Below are 15,879 nucleotides of genomic sequence, written 5' to 3'. Positions count from 1 at the left end.
CTAGTACAACAACCTTGGAAACCTTCTGGGCTCTAGGAGAAGGGGAAGCAGGGGGGCAAAAGTTTTTCATTATTTTGTTTTCAAGCAATAGAAACCAGTTCCCAAAAGGCTAAGCAGATTTCTAACAGAAAATTCCCTATCTGCTATGGCAGAGATAATAGTCATCTTTGTTTAAAGAGAAGCCAAAGGTTAAAAAAAGGGGAAACCAATGAATAATATAGATCCTCAGACTTTCCCAGCAAGGGAGAAGAGCTCCCCTTATACTCCTCCTCACTGCCACTCACTCACAGCAGCTAAACCCTGATGCTAGCTTTGCTCAGAAAAAAAAAGTCAGGAGGCACTTACCTTGCTTCTGCGCAGTGATGACAAGGACAGGCAGATCTATGGCCATAAGGAGAAGCGAAATGGGAAGACTGAAGGAAATTTCTGTGGGAGAGCCATCCTGTAGGGCAGGACGGCAGCCCCTTGCTGCAGGCTCCAAAACCAATCAAAATATTAAAGAAAGAAAAATCTTCTTCCTATAATTCCAGTAGGATACATCTCTGCTCAAAGCAGAATGAAAATGCTGCTGGACTTGACCTTCAAGAAGAGGAAAAGCAATTGTCTGGCCTCCTTTACTGCAACGCAGCTGCTAGACAAGGAAAGGAGACAGGCAAATCTCTGCATTTTCATTCTCTCTCTGCCACTCATGTCCTGCATGGATTCCACAAACATCTCTTTGCCTCTACATTTGTATCTGTAAAACAAGAACCTTGTAGCAAAGACTCAGAGAAAAGCCTGACTCAAATAGAGTCCGTTCATCAAGTACAAAACAAGAGCCTTCCCACGCAGCACTCAGAGCCCCCACCTACTGCCCATTGGCCCTCAGCTTGTGCAAGCAATTATCCCCTGATTGCTTTTGCTCATTGCCATGGCCCTTCCCACCTGAGAGCCAGAACTAAGAGCAGGGACTTTGTTTGAGGTCCCTGGAAGCCACGCACTGCAGGAGTATGCTGCTCAGCCAGCAAGGCCACCCATCAAAGCTAGGCACCGGCCTTGCCAGAGCTCACAGTTAAAACATCACCCCTTGATGGGCTAAAGATAAACATGAAAAGTTGTGGCTTAAGGATGAATTTTGTCAGCAAGCTATTTCTGTTATCAGAGACAGGGGGATCTGTGTGTAAATGAACCAGCTGCGTCTAAGATGAAAAAGAGGTTCTGCCCTTGAGATTCGAGGAATGCCTTGGCACTTCCTTTCATTCACCCGCTTGTCAAGTGCACACAAATTAGCCTTAGCTCTTACGTGCCTCCTGCTTGCCCTGCTGTTCTGCATCTAACTCCTCTCCCCCCTCACCTTCCACATCTCTGAAGGCTTTAGGCCTGATGTTGGCTCTCCTGGCTTCTTTTCTTATTTAACTCCTGCCTTCGAAGCCATCCTCTCCTCCTCTCAGTCACACTCTTGCAGTGAGCTTATGGCCAGCCCTGCAGCCTTGCCTGCTGGTGTGCTAGCATGCCCACATGTGGATTATGAGCTCTTAGATAGCAGACTTTTTTTTGTGTGTGTGTGTGTGTGTGTGAACCCCAGTGTTGCCTATGTTGTTCCACCTTGCTGCCAGAACAACCTGTGAAGTTTCTCACCAGCTCTGCAGTGCCTTCATCACCTGAAGAGCTACAAGCTCTTGACCAAAGAGAAAGACCCAGAGCCAAGCAAAAAAAGTATACCCAGACTCCAACTTACCTTTAAGACTTTCCAGCAAAAGCACAGAAAGTGCAACTACAAAGAAATTATTGAGACACAGTGGGGGCAATATATCTTTAATTTTTTTGGCTTTTTTTTTTTTTAGTATTACAGTATATTCTTATAAAAAGATACAGATAAAAAGGACACTACAGGATTTGTACATTTAATTCACTTATAGTCTTAAACTGACTAAGAAATGAGGATACGCCAAGGCATTACAGCAGCATGCAGCCTCCCACTCAGTAAGCAGCACTGTACTTTGCAGCGCAGCAGGCAGGGGCACCTCCCGAAATGACCTGCAAGTTTCAAGCTGAGCAGGCTCGCAGGGGTGGAGGGTGCCTGAAGATGGAGATGGTTTGGAAGGGAGAAGTGTTGAGTGTGGTACCTGGTGTCCTTTTACAACCTAAAACCGCAAAGGCTTCTAAAGAGCCTTTTTAGGGGGAAGTGTAAAGATGGGGAGGGAGGGGTAGGTTGCAAATGGCATGCCATAGAGGCTTTTCTAGATGAGCTGAGTGAGAGCTGCTAGCAGTGGACAGCTGAAAGGACTTTTGCAAAAGCCCTTCACAAGCTCTGTGGAACATCTTGTGAACAGCCAAAGCTGTTTAAAGGGGAGTTTTGATCCAGATGCTGCTATGAATTATGCTGGTGTAAACACAGAGCAACTTGTACTGGGTATACTGGATCTATTTTACATTAACACCAGTAACAGAAGACTCTGGATTGGAAGATCTATTGAGCATCCAGACCCTCTTTAGAAATGAGGTGCCATAACACCTTTCTAAACTAATGGCACCCTTCTCAGCAGGCACAGTGAGCATAATCTGGTCAGCTTTAGGAGATTCTGGTCATCAAAACTACTACTTGGAGTACCAGATAGCTTTAATACGAACAACTAAGTCTATGTTTTTAGTTAGCCAAATTGTGTTACCCAGATTGGCTTCTTCATCCTTTAATAACAGAAGTAAAGGTGGCCAATGGTGTCTAACTCTGTGGATGGCAGGCAACCAGAAATCTCCCAAGTCCACTACAGAAGCCAAGGAGCCATCGCTAAACATGTAGTGATTGCTAAGAGACTTAATGGGTACAAAACTAATCTGACAAAAATTTTCTTTACCTGGATAATCTCAGGAGGTGGAGTTGAGGAGAAAAGAGGGAAAGTAGCAAAAATCCTTCTTCCTTGGCCTTGAAGATGGGAAGGAATCTTAGCTCTGAGCTAAGATTCTCTCAAAGCTTCTCTGGCATTACAGGCAGAATTTGGGTTGAGGGTTGAAGTTTGAGCTAGCAGCTGTGCGGTTTAGCTCCTCTTAATCTTCTGACCATAACTGATGACAAGAAATACAGTTTTTGTTTGTTTGTTTGTTGTTTTCTTTAGGAAGTGTTGTAAAATAACCCACCTGCATCAGTTCACCACATGCGTTAAAAGCCAGGCTTTCCCAGGTCGAGTATCACTGGGGCAGAGTGATTACGATGAAAGCAAAAGGGAAGTTTTCCCTTCACTCCCTTCCCACACCAAGGCTGCTCACACAGCCCCTCACCTGGCTCAGCTTGCTGCTGAATAGCCACGCTGGCTGTCTTGCTGGTGTAATGCCCTGGCACGGTCTCAATAGTCTTTGCTGTAATGCAGTGTATACATACAAACATAGCAAACTAAAATAAGGCAAAATAAATAGAGGTGTCAGATTTACAGGCTCCCCTTAGAGATTCCTAAAACCTTTTTTTTTTTTTTAAAAAAAAATCATTTAACCCCCAAACAAAAAAGAAAAAAACAAAACAACAAAACAACCAACCCAGAAACAAAACTGCATATATCATGTACATCATCAACTGTACAACTGATTTCCTTTTCCACTCAAAGAAACTCCTGACACAAGCTTCTCCATGCAACCCAGCTCAGAGTGCGAGCTTTCCTAAAAAAGAGGAAAGATTCAGCCAGTGGGGCTGACCATTATGGAAAAACCTGCCCCACAGTTCTCCAACAGGGCTCCTCACAATTCCTTTCCCTTCCTCAGACACTGTGAACACGTTACAGAAAAGCTTCTGAAGGATGCTCAAGTTGTCTCTCTAGTGGGGAGTCTCTCACCCCTGAACGTTGGTCCTGCTTCTGCTCTTGTAGGGAACCGGTGCCCAGACGATAGCTATGCTGCACAGCATGGAAGGGCCTCGCTGCCCTGAAGTCACTTTACCTTGTAGTGTTGCCAGAGACTTATGACCAACTGAGAAGAGTGACACAGACCAAAGGGAGTGTGGTGTGTGTGTAGGGGAGTTCTGCAGTCTTTTCTGGGGTCATCCTAATGCAATCTGCTTAAGAACAGTGCAGAAACACAGGTAAATGAGGGAGCACTAAACCTCTGCGGACAAGATTTGGAGAATTAGAAAGTACCTCCTCTTCTAGGTGTGAAGAACTTCATCATAAAGTTAGCAACAACTACACTTCTGTAGGAAGAGTAACACAGAACAAGCCCTCGATTATATCCTTCTGTTACACTTTTCTTCCTCCTCTACTTATTTCCAAAGACAGAGTGATTTCCATGTAAAATGCTGGTGCTAGGCACAGCTGCAAGGACAACAGCAGACTTTGGTTCTTCTCTGGCTCTCAGAGTGTGAGGAAGAGGTTTTGCCTCAGTGTTACACCTCCTGACTGCTTGCCATACCTGCTCAGGCTGTGTTAGCACCAGAAGACAAGGAATAAGATTTCCCTGTCTTCTTCAGCGCTAAGCAACTCTACCACAACCGCATACGAAGAACAGAGCATAGCTGCACTCATGGCACCCAAGGGACTAGAAGCAAGGACAAACTTGGCTTCAGCAAAAATCTGAAGCCAGGCCCTAGAGCACAGCCAACTTTTTCCTTATCTCCTGTGTGGCCAGCCCCATCTCATATGGTAGACATATTAATGGGCCTCTCCGCCTGTCACCACTTCAATGAAATAACTGCTTGCCTCAGTGAGTAATCAAATGCTTTTCATGAACATTCACCATGGAGTGCACAGCCAAGGGAGACTGTTTAGCACGCTGAAAGAAGCCTTCAGCCACCATCACAGATTCAAACCAAACGTCTGGGGCTGTGGAGTGCTAGGAAAGCTGAGCTGCAATGAATCAGGGGCATGGCTCTGGGCTGTCTGTCAGTCCCACTAACATATCCCACAGCTGATTTACAGGAGTTGCACAATCTCTTACTACTTGTGTATGAATCGAGGAGGTGGCAAAGCTACAGCAGCTTTCTTTGACTCTGTCAGTGTGGCTGGAGCACCACGTACCACCACACAACTTTTCAAATCAGGACCGAACTGTGTACACGAACGGGCAGAGGGCTTAGCGCTCTCCCTGCTTTGCTACATCTGTGGCCTGGCAAAGTGACTTCAGTTGCAAAAAGCACACCACAAACCTGGTTTGAAAAATACCAGGGGGGGAATGCTGTATTTATATTCAAGGGTTTTGCCCTGAGCTGTTTCTTCTCTAACAGCACTGCCACGCTGACAGCCTGCCTTATCAAACAAGTACCTGGGGAGCAAGCAAGCAGCCGTAAGTTCGACAGAGCCACAGGTCACATCTTCTTGCACCAGGGCTGACCTTGGCACTATACCTGAACTTCTGGGTGAGTCCTAAAACCAAGGAGAACAAAGAGGGGAAAAATCTACAATGTCCTAATCCCTAAAAACATCATTTTTGGAATTCAGGGATTATCAAAAGCTAAACTCAACTGTATACCAATTTGGCACATATTATCACCTCTCATATGGCTTACATGGCATAGGTTATATGGCATGCTTTAAAACAAGACAAACAAAACGGGGCTGGGATATAGCATGTCTACTTCGGGGAGCAGCAAGGAGCTTGTTAATATAATTTACAAGAGACATTTCTAAAAATCCATTTTGTAATTTAAAATAAAAATGATTAAAAAAGTGAGAGTTTTTCTTAAACTTTCAAAAACCTTTAAGAAATACAGTCTTTCTTCTACAAGGTGCTTGTGTCCGCTGCAATGGATATTGCTGTTAATAGCTAATCCCAGAAGGGGAGTGGGATAGTAAGGGAGGAGAATGCACCCAGCTCTTGTAAGATACCAGCTCTTTACGATGAGTATTATACAGAGGCGCGGCAGTCTGGAATGTCGTAAATAGGGAAATTCTGGGGTGGGAGACTCAAAATTCAGTAAACAATGAAACATTAGAGTTTAACAATTCTGACTTTTTTGCTTCTTTCCATAGTTTAATTACTTTAGTGTTCAGAAAACCACCGCAGTTGGTTTCTCCAATATTGGTAGTGTGTAATACTGATCAGGCAGCGTGCATGGCAGAGGAAGTTCTGTTCTGCAGACTCAGTGCAGAGCCTGAGGTTAAGTGACATTCAGAGAAAGAAATCAAACCAAATGATTAAAGTGACTGATGGAGCTTTTTTCACTTCCCTGGGATTCCTTGACATTTGGCGCTGTTTACTATTGATGCATAGTTTGTACGTGGTGGGCCCCTCTTCTCAAACGTTCTTGTTTTCTGCTTGTCTAGGAGGAAGAATCCATCACCATTTTTTTCTTTTCCCTCTCCGGGGAAGATAATCAAAAAGGAAGACAAGATTAAAAAAAAAAAAAAAAAAGGTTCCAATAGCCTGCATAATCCAGTCCCTTTCCTAGAGCCATGAAGATGCACCAAATTCATAATTCAGTCCTCTTCTTGGGGTCCTCTGCTTTTTCACTGTGCACTCCTCTGCTTTTTCACTGTGCGCTTCATACGTGTAGCTTAAATGCAAATTTCTTTTTTTTCTTATGAATTCACCCATCTTCAAAGCCTGCTTGGCTTACACAATTTTGTGTCCTCCTGAAAAAAGTTCTCAGTTTTCCTTACAGGACCTTCCATTGGTTCATGCGAAGTAATCCCTTCTAAATGGAACAGGCCACGGTCTCCACAGCTCTCCTTTGACACCATTTATATCCTACTAAATTATGTGATTCCCCTAGGTAGGAGTGGGGTGTGTGCGGTGAAGGTCAGCCTGTTAAACAGAAAGTCCAGTCCATCCCAACAGCAATTGCAGCTAGCATCAAGTGGAAAAGAAATCCCATTTCTTGCAGCTTGTGACCCCATTTGCTTTTTGCCACTTGTGACCTGTGGATGACACTAGGGAGCTCCCAGTTTCCATTGGACTCCACTAAGAAGCCTTGCACAAACAGGTAAGAAGTGTTCAGCTGTTTCCTTCCCACCCTCCAGCAATTACAACAGGCTCCACAATCATCTAGGTGTAACTCCAACCTGGCAGTGGCATAGTTTTCTAAACAAAAGCCAGAGCTTCTTTCCTAAAAGAGGCATTTCATCGCTTTGAGGCTCCACCATCAACAAGTTCCAGAAAATTGTTTCTAGAAAAGCAGAATCCAACAGACTTTTGCAAAATTTTTTATGTTGATCCTGATTCTTGAATTCCATTTTCTTCCAGAACCAATTACTTCCTTCTGAGCATCACTTGCATTGGACAGTGTAGGTCACACAAAAATACTATACAGAACATGGTATCAAAAGCATTTTTCAGGCTCTAATCAATGGCTTCTAAAAATCCAATTCTGGGAGGGAACTTGTAACCTCTAAAACCACATCTTGACAAGCCCCCGAAGGCCAGTCTAGATCTTGAAGAAGTGACAGGTGTTTACAGAGCTGTTCTGAAATTCGTCTTGCTTATTAACAGCAAGATGGAGATCGTAGCACATTTTTACTTTGGCACACAGAAAATTATCTTTCTCCAGCTGCGAAGCAGTCTGCAAGGCCCAAGTACTTTCTGTCATCACCATGAGGCCTTTGATGACACAATAAACTCCCAGAAGCAAATCTGTCAGCTCTGCATGGCCCAGTCACAGACCCTGCTGGCTCCACAGAGGCACTTTTATAATGGTTCAAATTAGGAGCACAGAGGGGGGATGAGAGGAAAGCTGATCATGGAAAGGTAACGTCTCTAGCCACAGACCAAAGAAATCCTTTGGGGCAGCTGTCAGCCAGGAGCCATCACACACATCCATCTTCCTTGTTTTGCACTTTTTCATCACCTTCTTTCGGTTGATTATTTTTCTTTCTCTTGTAATTAATAATTTAGCTTTGTCACCACCCGCTCCCGGCTTGAATCTAAGCCTTGGTTCCCCGAACGCTTGCGGTTACGCTTGAGCTTGGATAAGTCTTTGTCAAAGACTTCACCCGACCTTAATGCTGACACCAGGTCATCAAACTCCCCGGTCTCTTCAGAGATGCTTCCTGCTTTCGCTTTCTTTTGTCGCCTCTCTTTTTCCCTTTGCTCTTTCAGCTGTGGAGAAAGACAGAGTTTTAGGATTAGCTTACCGAGATGCCAGATCGCTACATACACTTTGTTAAGGAGTGGCTAAGATGTGTCGGTTTAGGAAAAAAAAAAAAAAAAAAAGAATCAGGATCCTATCCACAAGGCCATCACCTATGCCAAGGGCAACAGATGAGCACGGTGGGCTTCCCTTCTTCTGCAGAGGTGAGCAGAGAGCAGGAGAGATGAGGAATGAGTAGCATCTTTGTTTGCCACACAAAGCATTACCATCCCGCAGCAAAAAGGACCCATGGTAGCACCTACTGTGCTCACAGTACCTAATGTGGTGAGTTTAAAGTTAGTCTGATGTGTCTGCACAGACCAGTCACTACTATAGTCACAAACAGCTCTGCACTTAGGGCATGGGAAGCTACATTCAGACAGGCAGAAAGGTCACAATCCTGCAGAAGGAGGAAAGTAAGAAGGGAAAAACATCAGAGAGCCACAGGCTAAACATAACAGAAAAGGAAAATTGTGTGAGATATCAAAACGTCAACAGAAACCCATGAAACAGCTCATGTATGAATGTTGCAGTGGTGGGAATAAGGAACATTGCTTCGGGTCTGGAAATAGGAACTGGTTATAAATAGAAAGAGCAATGAAACAGAACTACTGATTTTACAATAAAAAAAAAGGATAAGTCCCACTGTCAAGGTGATGCCCTCAGTCTCCCTAGGTAGCACCAGGGAGCTCAGTTATCCCCCACACTGCTCAGCTCCAAGTTTAGTGGAAATGCCAAGGCATCAATATGTGCTCTAGTCCCATGTTGCAGGAAAATTTTTCTCATAAGCAAACTGCAACCTCTCTTGGTGCATCAGGCCTACTAAAGCATCCTAGTGCTTTAACAGACACTTTCTAGACTGGCTGAAAGGAAACTTGAGCCTAAGTCTTGGCATTTTATCCCTATGTCCAACGGTTCCAGGAAGCCTGTTGGCATCCTAGAGTTTTACCTCTCACCTCTTCTGAAAGGAACAAAAAGCTGCTTTTGGCACAGCAAACATCTGAAGTAGCAATGCTCCTCAGCGAGGCCTGGGGCCGTGGCAGCAGCCGGGGTTAGAGCACTGACAAGGTGGAAGGAGGCCGGGGAACACTAGGCTGTTCTCATCCCCAGGAAAGCCTGAGGTCAGAGGGGGAGGCTGGTTCACACGAACCTCTGGGGATATACTCATCAGGCTCCCAGCAGCAAAATTGATGCACAGAAGCTCGTTCACCACATCAAGGGCAAACACAACCCCAGTAATCAAGGCGTTAAGGCCAGCCAGAGAGAAACACTGCCAGTGCAGGCTCCAGCAGGCGCCAGGGCATTTGCTGTGTCACCATTCACTGTCAGGGGACAAGCACACAGCAGATGATGATAGAGTCTGAGTGGAAGCTGACCAGCTGGCAGGACGAAGGGAGACCTGGCTCCAAGAGCTTTAGCACAGCCTGAAAACAAGACAGTCTGGCACCGGGCAGTGGCAGCACTATCTTGCAAATTGCCTTGGCAGAAAAGGTAGGGCTAGATTTGGGTACCTGAACCCAAAGAAGAGAAATTTAGAAGCAAAATTTTGCAAATTTACTTTTTTTTTGTCAGCTTCTGAAAGCTGACAGGACATCCAGCAGGAAAATGCCATTGCTTGTGAGGAGAAGGATGGCAAATAGAGGTGGCAAGGAGAAGAACATAAAACAGTAACAGGAATGAGCACTGGAATTGGGTGCCTTCAACCTTTCTCTTGAGACATGAACAGGTGAAGAAAAGAAACCCCTTCCTGTGCCCAGGTTCTCACCATAGCCTCCATGCGTGCCCTGCGCTCCTCCTCTTCCTTTTTCTTCCTCATATTCTCTAGATCTTGCTTTGCCTCTGCAAACGACTGCAAGAAAGTGTCGAAGATGCCAAAAAATTCATCTGGCTGCATCTTGCCCTCATTCTCTCCAAAATGCTTCAGTGCCTTGGCATACTGTCAAGGGGGCAGAAAACACAAGAGCAACAATTAGGCAGGCAGTCCAGTGAAGACAGCAAGGAAAGCTTATGTGTAACCACACTGGTAATTCAACACCCCCGGAGCATTCATGTGGTGAGCAGAAACTCCTCCCCCAGCCAGCAAGAAAAATGCCTCTCGTTATGGCAGGTGCCTCTGTCCTGAAGAATCTGCTCTCATGGGTATCCTTTGGGCAACACAGGGCAATGATGCTGGAGAGCACCATCTATCCCACTGATGCCAAAAAAATGTTCAGTGCCTGAGGGGGATGGCACAATTTCAGAGGGTGACCGTCTGGCTACAGCTGTGGGACAGCAGGGGCATGAAAGGCAGTGAGCTAACTGGAGAACAACTACCAATGTAGCCCAACCTTTCACCTCCCACCTTCCCTTTCCCCCTCAAATCCACTTTAAAAGGGCTGAATTTAGAGGTTTTGAGAAATAATGTTATAGCCTATCCTTTCGGGAGCCTTTTGCCATGTCATCCATCACTCTGCAGTTCTGAGTCCATGTTGCCTGGGAGAGGAGACTGTGGACAGGCATGGCATGAGAGAGGGGCAAGAAAAGCAGCCAGGGCTCCCGGGCAGACTTAAAAGAGAGTGAATACATCACAAGTGGCTTTTATTTTAAAACGCAAATGTTGAGGCTGCAGGATGCGAGTGGAGGGAGCCAACTGGCAGGACTTCAGTCACAGGGCAGTCCTGATCTGGATGTGGTAAATTCACAGCAACCCCTGGCTCCTGGACATCAGTCCTGCAGTACCCGTACTCTGTTCATCACTCCCTCCTGCTCACAAATGTGCCTCTGTACTCACCAAAATGCACTCAAGTGCATGCATAAATAGTCTGTCTACAGCACATATGCACTAGCTCTTACATAACTGTACACATCCCTAAACTGCATCATTGTCCTTCACTCACACACCTCCGTGCTGCATCAGGCAGCACCAGCATCACACTCCTGATACCGCTGGTGCCCTGGTGCACGACCGCCCTGGCCTTCCCTGCTCGCACCTTAAGGCACCACCACAGAGAAGGAGAGCATCCTCACAGACATCCACGATCACCAGACCAAACCCCAACTCTCCCAGGCTATGGACTGACTTCAGATTATCTTGTGTGTGTGCTCAGCTCATGCTAACACAGCCCAGCTTCCCTTCCCTTAGGTAGGTATTCTTGCAGAACGGAAAAGAGTAAGAACAGTTCAGGCTCAGCTCCCAAGCACAACATGAGTTTGGAAGCAGGACTTATAAACCCCTCTGGCCCTGTACCAGGTGAAGTACAAACAATGTCTCCCAGTCAACTGCAGGGGGAAGAAATCTCCAAGGAAAACAACTTCTTTCTGGCACAGTGCGAGAGATTCTGCATCTCCCCTCCTCTGCTTTCCCTGCCAGGCCCACGAGGCAGTTTGAAGCACTAGCTTCTTTTTTTTCCTTAAGAAAGGCTGTGTTCTCAGCCAGAAACAAAGAAACCCAAAGTTTCTGAAAATGAAAAAAAAAAAAAAAGTGTTGGAAGAAATGCAAGTTGCTTTGAGCTACCAAACATGGCAGGAGTTGAAGGAAGCACTACAACAGCAGCAAGTCATGGAGGGACTTCAGGGTTTGGTAACAGCAACAGATTACTTCTCTGTTTAACTCCTTTTCCCTGAAACCTCTGAAGACACATGCATGCACGTATGCACACCTACTCCCTCTCCCTCAATTTCTCTCTATATATTTATTCTCTCTATATATAACGTATACATAGTCAAATATTCAGAAAACTGGAGCAGATTCACAGTAATACACAGTGACCAGCACTAGCTTTTCAGCAGAGAAAATACAGGCTGTGAATACCACAAACAGCATAATGTATCTCCATGTACTGTATTTTGTTGGCTTGCCTACACCAGTGTGGCCATCAGCCAGGGAATTGGAGACACCAGAGAAAGACTTGAGTGGTACACAGGCATTGCCACTGGTGCCTAAGCACACAGAGCACCTACAGCTTAGTATTGCTCATGGGAGATGTGCTACTTGGAATATCTTCCCTCTTAACTTGTGGTTAACCCCTGTGAAAATTGAAAATAAGGCCCAAATTAAGAGCAGTGACTGCAGCTGATAGCTAGGAGGAAGGCTTGTCCACCTCCTGGGAAACCTGAAGATCAGTGTTAGCCCAGAGGAGATAGCTATTGTACCAGTGGTGCACCATTTCTCTTCCCTCAGCTCCTCAACCCTGCTGTGCACAGCGAAGGCGAGTGCTGGGGTCTGCAGGAGTTGAGCTGTTTTGAGCCTGTGGGTGCTGGTTTCCTGGTCTTTTAGGGAGGCTGGGGGTTGAAGAGGAAAAGGTCCTTGCCTGGGGCTCTTAGACCCTACATACACAGAGTCTCCGTTAGAGGGTGGTGTTGTCTGCAAATGTTCTTCACGTGGCCTGTCACCCAACTACCAGCACCAACTAATTCTCGTCGCACTGGAAGAGAGGTTTTTGACACTGCCTCCCCAAAGCCGCCCAGAGGAGGAACAGTGTTGGTGTGCTGGAAGGGCCCAGCACTCTGGGTGCTGTGGTTTCTGAGCAGCAGCAGGGAGGATGAATCCTGAGAACAGCCTGACTTTGGCACCCAGTTACATGGCTTAGCAGATCACAGTCATTTATGGTAAAGCAGTAAAAGATGAAAAGTAAAAATCCGTGAGCTAGATGTACCAAAATAACTGCAGTAGAAAAATCTGCAGTTCAATGAAGTAAACATTTTCCCTCTTTCTCTGCTGCCTCCAGAAAGACATGACAGGTCAGAGGGAGGCAGGACAGGAGATCCAGCTCCAGTTGCCAGCTCAGCCCATGATGTGGCTTGGGAGCTTATTTTCCTCTCTAAGCCTCTACTTTCTCCCTTTGTTAAAGAACAGAAAACGTTGCTCCACAAATCTGATTCAGGACAAAGAAAAAACCCTCAGTGGTTCACAGCAATAGGGTGCAACATTTATTCAGTGCACTACTGTAAAGAGAGCCACATGGTCTTTTCACCGCCTAAACTCCAACAGACCCCTCTGTTTTTATTCCTTCTTCTGTTTCCCTGTAGCTCTGGTGCTGCCATCACATGTGCTTTTACAAGGTACTGGTGGTGGGATGAGGGGCAGTGTGCAGCTGGAGGCAGCATCCCTAGCCCTGGAGCCAAGCCCAGGCTCCGAGCTGTGCGCCAGGGCTCACAATGTCCTGCCTGGCTCGGGGCATTGCGGGTAGAGCAGCGTGGCACAGCACAAGCGGCAAATTCCCTGCGTAACGGTACCCAGTTTTGGGTGGGCTGTGAAACCCGGAGCTCAGTCCCCAAGCACGCTCAGCGCTTCCCAGAATTTGGTGACATGCTGTAGTATCACAGGGAGCGGTCTTTGAAACTTGCGTATTCCTCAAGTCATTTGGGGACAGATGACATGGGCAAAAGCAAGATGGAAAACTGTGTTTCAGCAGGTTTTCCACTGTAATACAGGCTGGTATCTCTTTTTTTTTTTCATTAAAAAATTCATTTCCACACCGTAAGGGCCCCCAAGCTCCATGATATAACAGGTCCACGAGCTCAGTGCCAGCTCTGCTTCCTCTGCCAAACTTTCCACTGAATTCATCCCCTTGCCAAAGCAAATCGTTTAGACAGTTGTTTATTTTAAAAAGCCATTTTAGCAAGGAGAGGGAAAGCGGGACAGCAGCGTGCACACTCTCTGCTGTGCTTGCCAATGAAATGTTAAACAGTGGCAGAAGAGCTCTGGAAACGGCAGGAACGGGGCTGTGGGAGGAGGAGGAAAAACAGCCATGATAAAAATTTCCTGCTGTCTGTGCTGTCCGCTATCAAGGGAGAAGCCAACACAAAAATGAATTATACCATGCAACATGAACTGTCTTCCCCAGAACAGTAATCCCAAGTTTGCTGTTACAAAGAATCCAACCCTGTACCAAGGCAGTTCAAATAAATGTCTGTTCTCTTTACGGGACAGATTCAGATCAGTTAATGGAAAGAGACCTGCTGGTTTCAGGCAGGGCTATGTCCAGCTCTCTTTGCAACTTCATGCTCTAAAAGGATTCCTCCAGAAGATCAACAGTGACTCTGGAAGCCCCAAAGCCTGTATACTATAAGTGCTATAAACATTTCTGATATGCTAGATACCGACCTGCCCTGAAGCATCTGCGGTCCTAATCACAAGAGCTACGCAATCTGGTCACCAAATGGCTGTTTCTGATGGCAGGCTGTGGTGCCTGCTCGTGCCTTTGGAACACACCCTACCCTGACATCCTCCATCTCCATCCTGATCCCTTCCTCCTCTGCCAGCCGCAGAGGCTGACAGAAAATAACAGTCCCCCAAATGAATGACCGAAGTGCACAGCCTGTAACTGGCACCCAGAGCACAGTATTTGCGTGTGCTTCATAGCATTCTGCCATTAATGGCTACTTTCTGAAATGGATTTTGGCTTTCACTGCCTTGCTGCTCTTCAAAACAGTTAATACATGTGCTAAGCTTATTAAAAGCATGCACGGAGTCTGAACTTTGGTCTCCACAATGATAAACATGAACACCTTGCCTGCCTGGGATTAGCTGTCATGAGAAAGTCTGGAGATGGACATTTTTCCTACCCTTCTCATCAGCCTTGCCCACACTGTGGCCCCTGAATGAAAATTCACAAAACGAAACCCTCTTCGGTAGAAGAGTTATACAGCAATATAGTGACTTAAGTCCATACCTGTCAACATTCAAGAGTACTGTAAAGTTTCACATAGGGCAAATGTCATTATTCAAGTAAGAAAATAAAATTCACGCAATGGGAGGATGCTGTTTGTCTCCCTGGGCATTTTCATTGCTTCCCCACAAGAAGCACAGGGAAGAATTTTCACAAACAAAATTTAATCCAATTCTGTTTTTTTCTGATGTGAAAAAGTCAAGTTTTCATCTGTTCAAGCATGTAAAAACTAGTGAAAGATTCCAGGGCAGAATTTCACTTTCTTCTGCCCCCACCTTCCAGTTTTATGGGAAACGGCAGAAAACATTATCCCTTGATCTAATCTATATATTCCCTTATAAAGTGGTATTGGAAGTGAAAAAAAAAAAATCACACAAAAAGAACAAGAACCAGCTGTGCTGGGGTGCCTATTTAAAGAGTCGGTCTAAGTTTTCAATCACTTTTTAACCAAGCCATCTGTTTACTGCATGAAGATAAGTATAGTTACAAAGCTTCCTCTGCAAAAACGGGTGCCTGCATCTGACAATCTGGCTCTTTAAATTTTAAATACCACTTCTTTTCTGTGACTACTAACAGTAAATAGTCCCATTTCAGCATAAAGGCCAAAAAAAGTACTGAATGGGATTGTGAAATATATCCTTTACAGAGAAGGTCAGCACCACACCTTAGTAATGGGCTGTTTCCAGAACTTCAATACTGAAATTACTTTTGCCAGTACTAAAGATATTTCAAAAATAAAAAGCTTCCCAGGTTTGAAAAGATAATTTGTATTGTTTTAAGTCCCAGCTGAGGAAACATGGCTCTGATTAGCTCATGGCAGTCAATTAGCCACATCTATATTTAGAAAGATATCCAACTCCAGCTGTTAAAACTAGGGCTTCATTATTATTAATAAATCTGTGAACTAGACCAATTCTTCCTGGGCCCCTTTAAATATTTTTAAAAGTCTTCCCTCTCCCACTACTTTTTTTTTTTTTTAATTATTATTAGCTTTGCTTTGAGAAATGAAAAAAGAACAGGATAATCAGATGTCTTAGTCCCTCTCTTCCTTTAATTGGCTAGTTGGAGTAGGTTTCCATGGTAAGAAAAAAGCTCCTGATTCAACAAACACAGAGAGCCCACTGAGAATGGAAGATGTTATAGGCTTTGCAAAGCACATCTGGCTTGTTGAAAATTTCCAGCTTTTTTTTTTTTTTTTTTTTTTTT

The 15,879-nt window shown here is 45.2% G+C and overlaps 1 protein-coding gene across 12 annotated transcripts in view; it reads right to left on the bottom strand.

Moving 5' to 3' along the window:
• Window positions 1-1,778: 1,778 nt before the first annotated feature.
• DAAM2 (dishevelled associated activator of morphogenesis 2) overlaps window positions 1,779-15,879 on the bottom strand; it is a 209,423-nt gene continuing 195,322 nt past the window's right edge. For all 12 annotated transcript variants that reach the window (XM_035557155.2, XM_035557129.2, XM_050709546.1 and 9 more), the window contains 2 exons: window positions 9,789-9,959; window positions 1,779-7,992 (listed from right to left, as the gene is read on the bottom strand). In XM_035557155.2, the coding sequence (XP_035413048.1) occupies window positions 7,777-7,992; window positions 9,789-9,959 (387 nt within the window). In that variant the 3' untranslated portion in view covers window positions 1,779-7,776. The remainder of the gene's footprint in view (window positions 7,993-9,788; window positions 9,960-15,879) is intronic.

The sequence above is a fragment of the Cygnus atratus genome, chromosome 3, assembly GCF_013377495.2.
Source record: "Cygnus atratus isolate AKBS03 ecotype Queensland, Australia chromosome 3, CAtr_DNAZoo_HiC_assembly, whole genome shotgun sequence".
NCBI classification, from domain to species: Eukaryota; Metazoa; Chordata; class Aves; order Anseriformes; family Anatidae; genus Cygnus; species Cygnus atratus.
The sequence above is the reverse complement of the archived record's forward strand: the minus strand, read 5'-3'. Positions and strand labels throughout refer to the sequence as shown.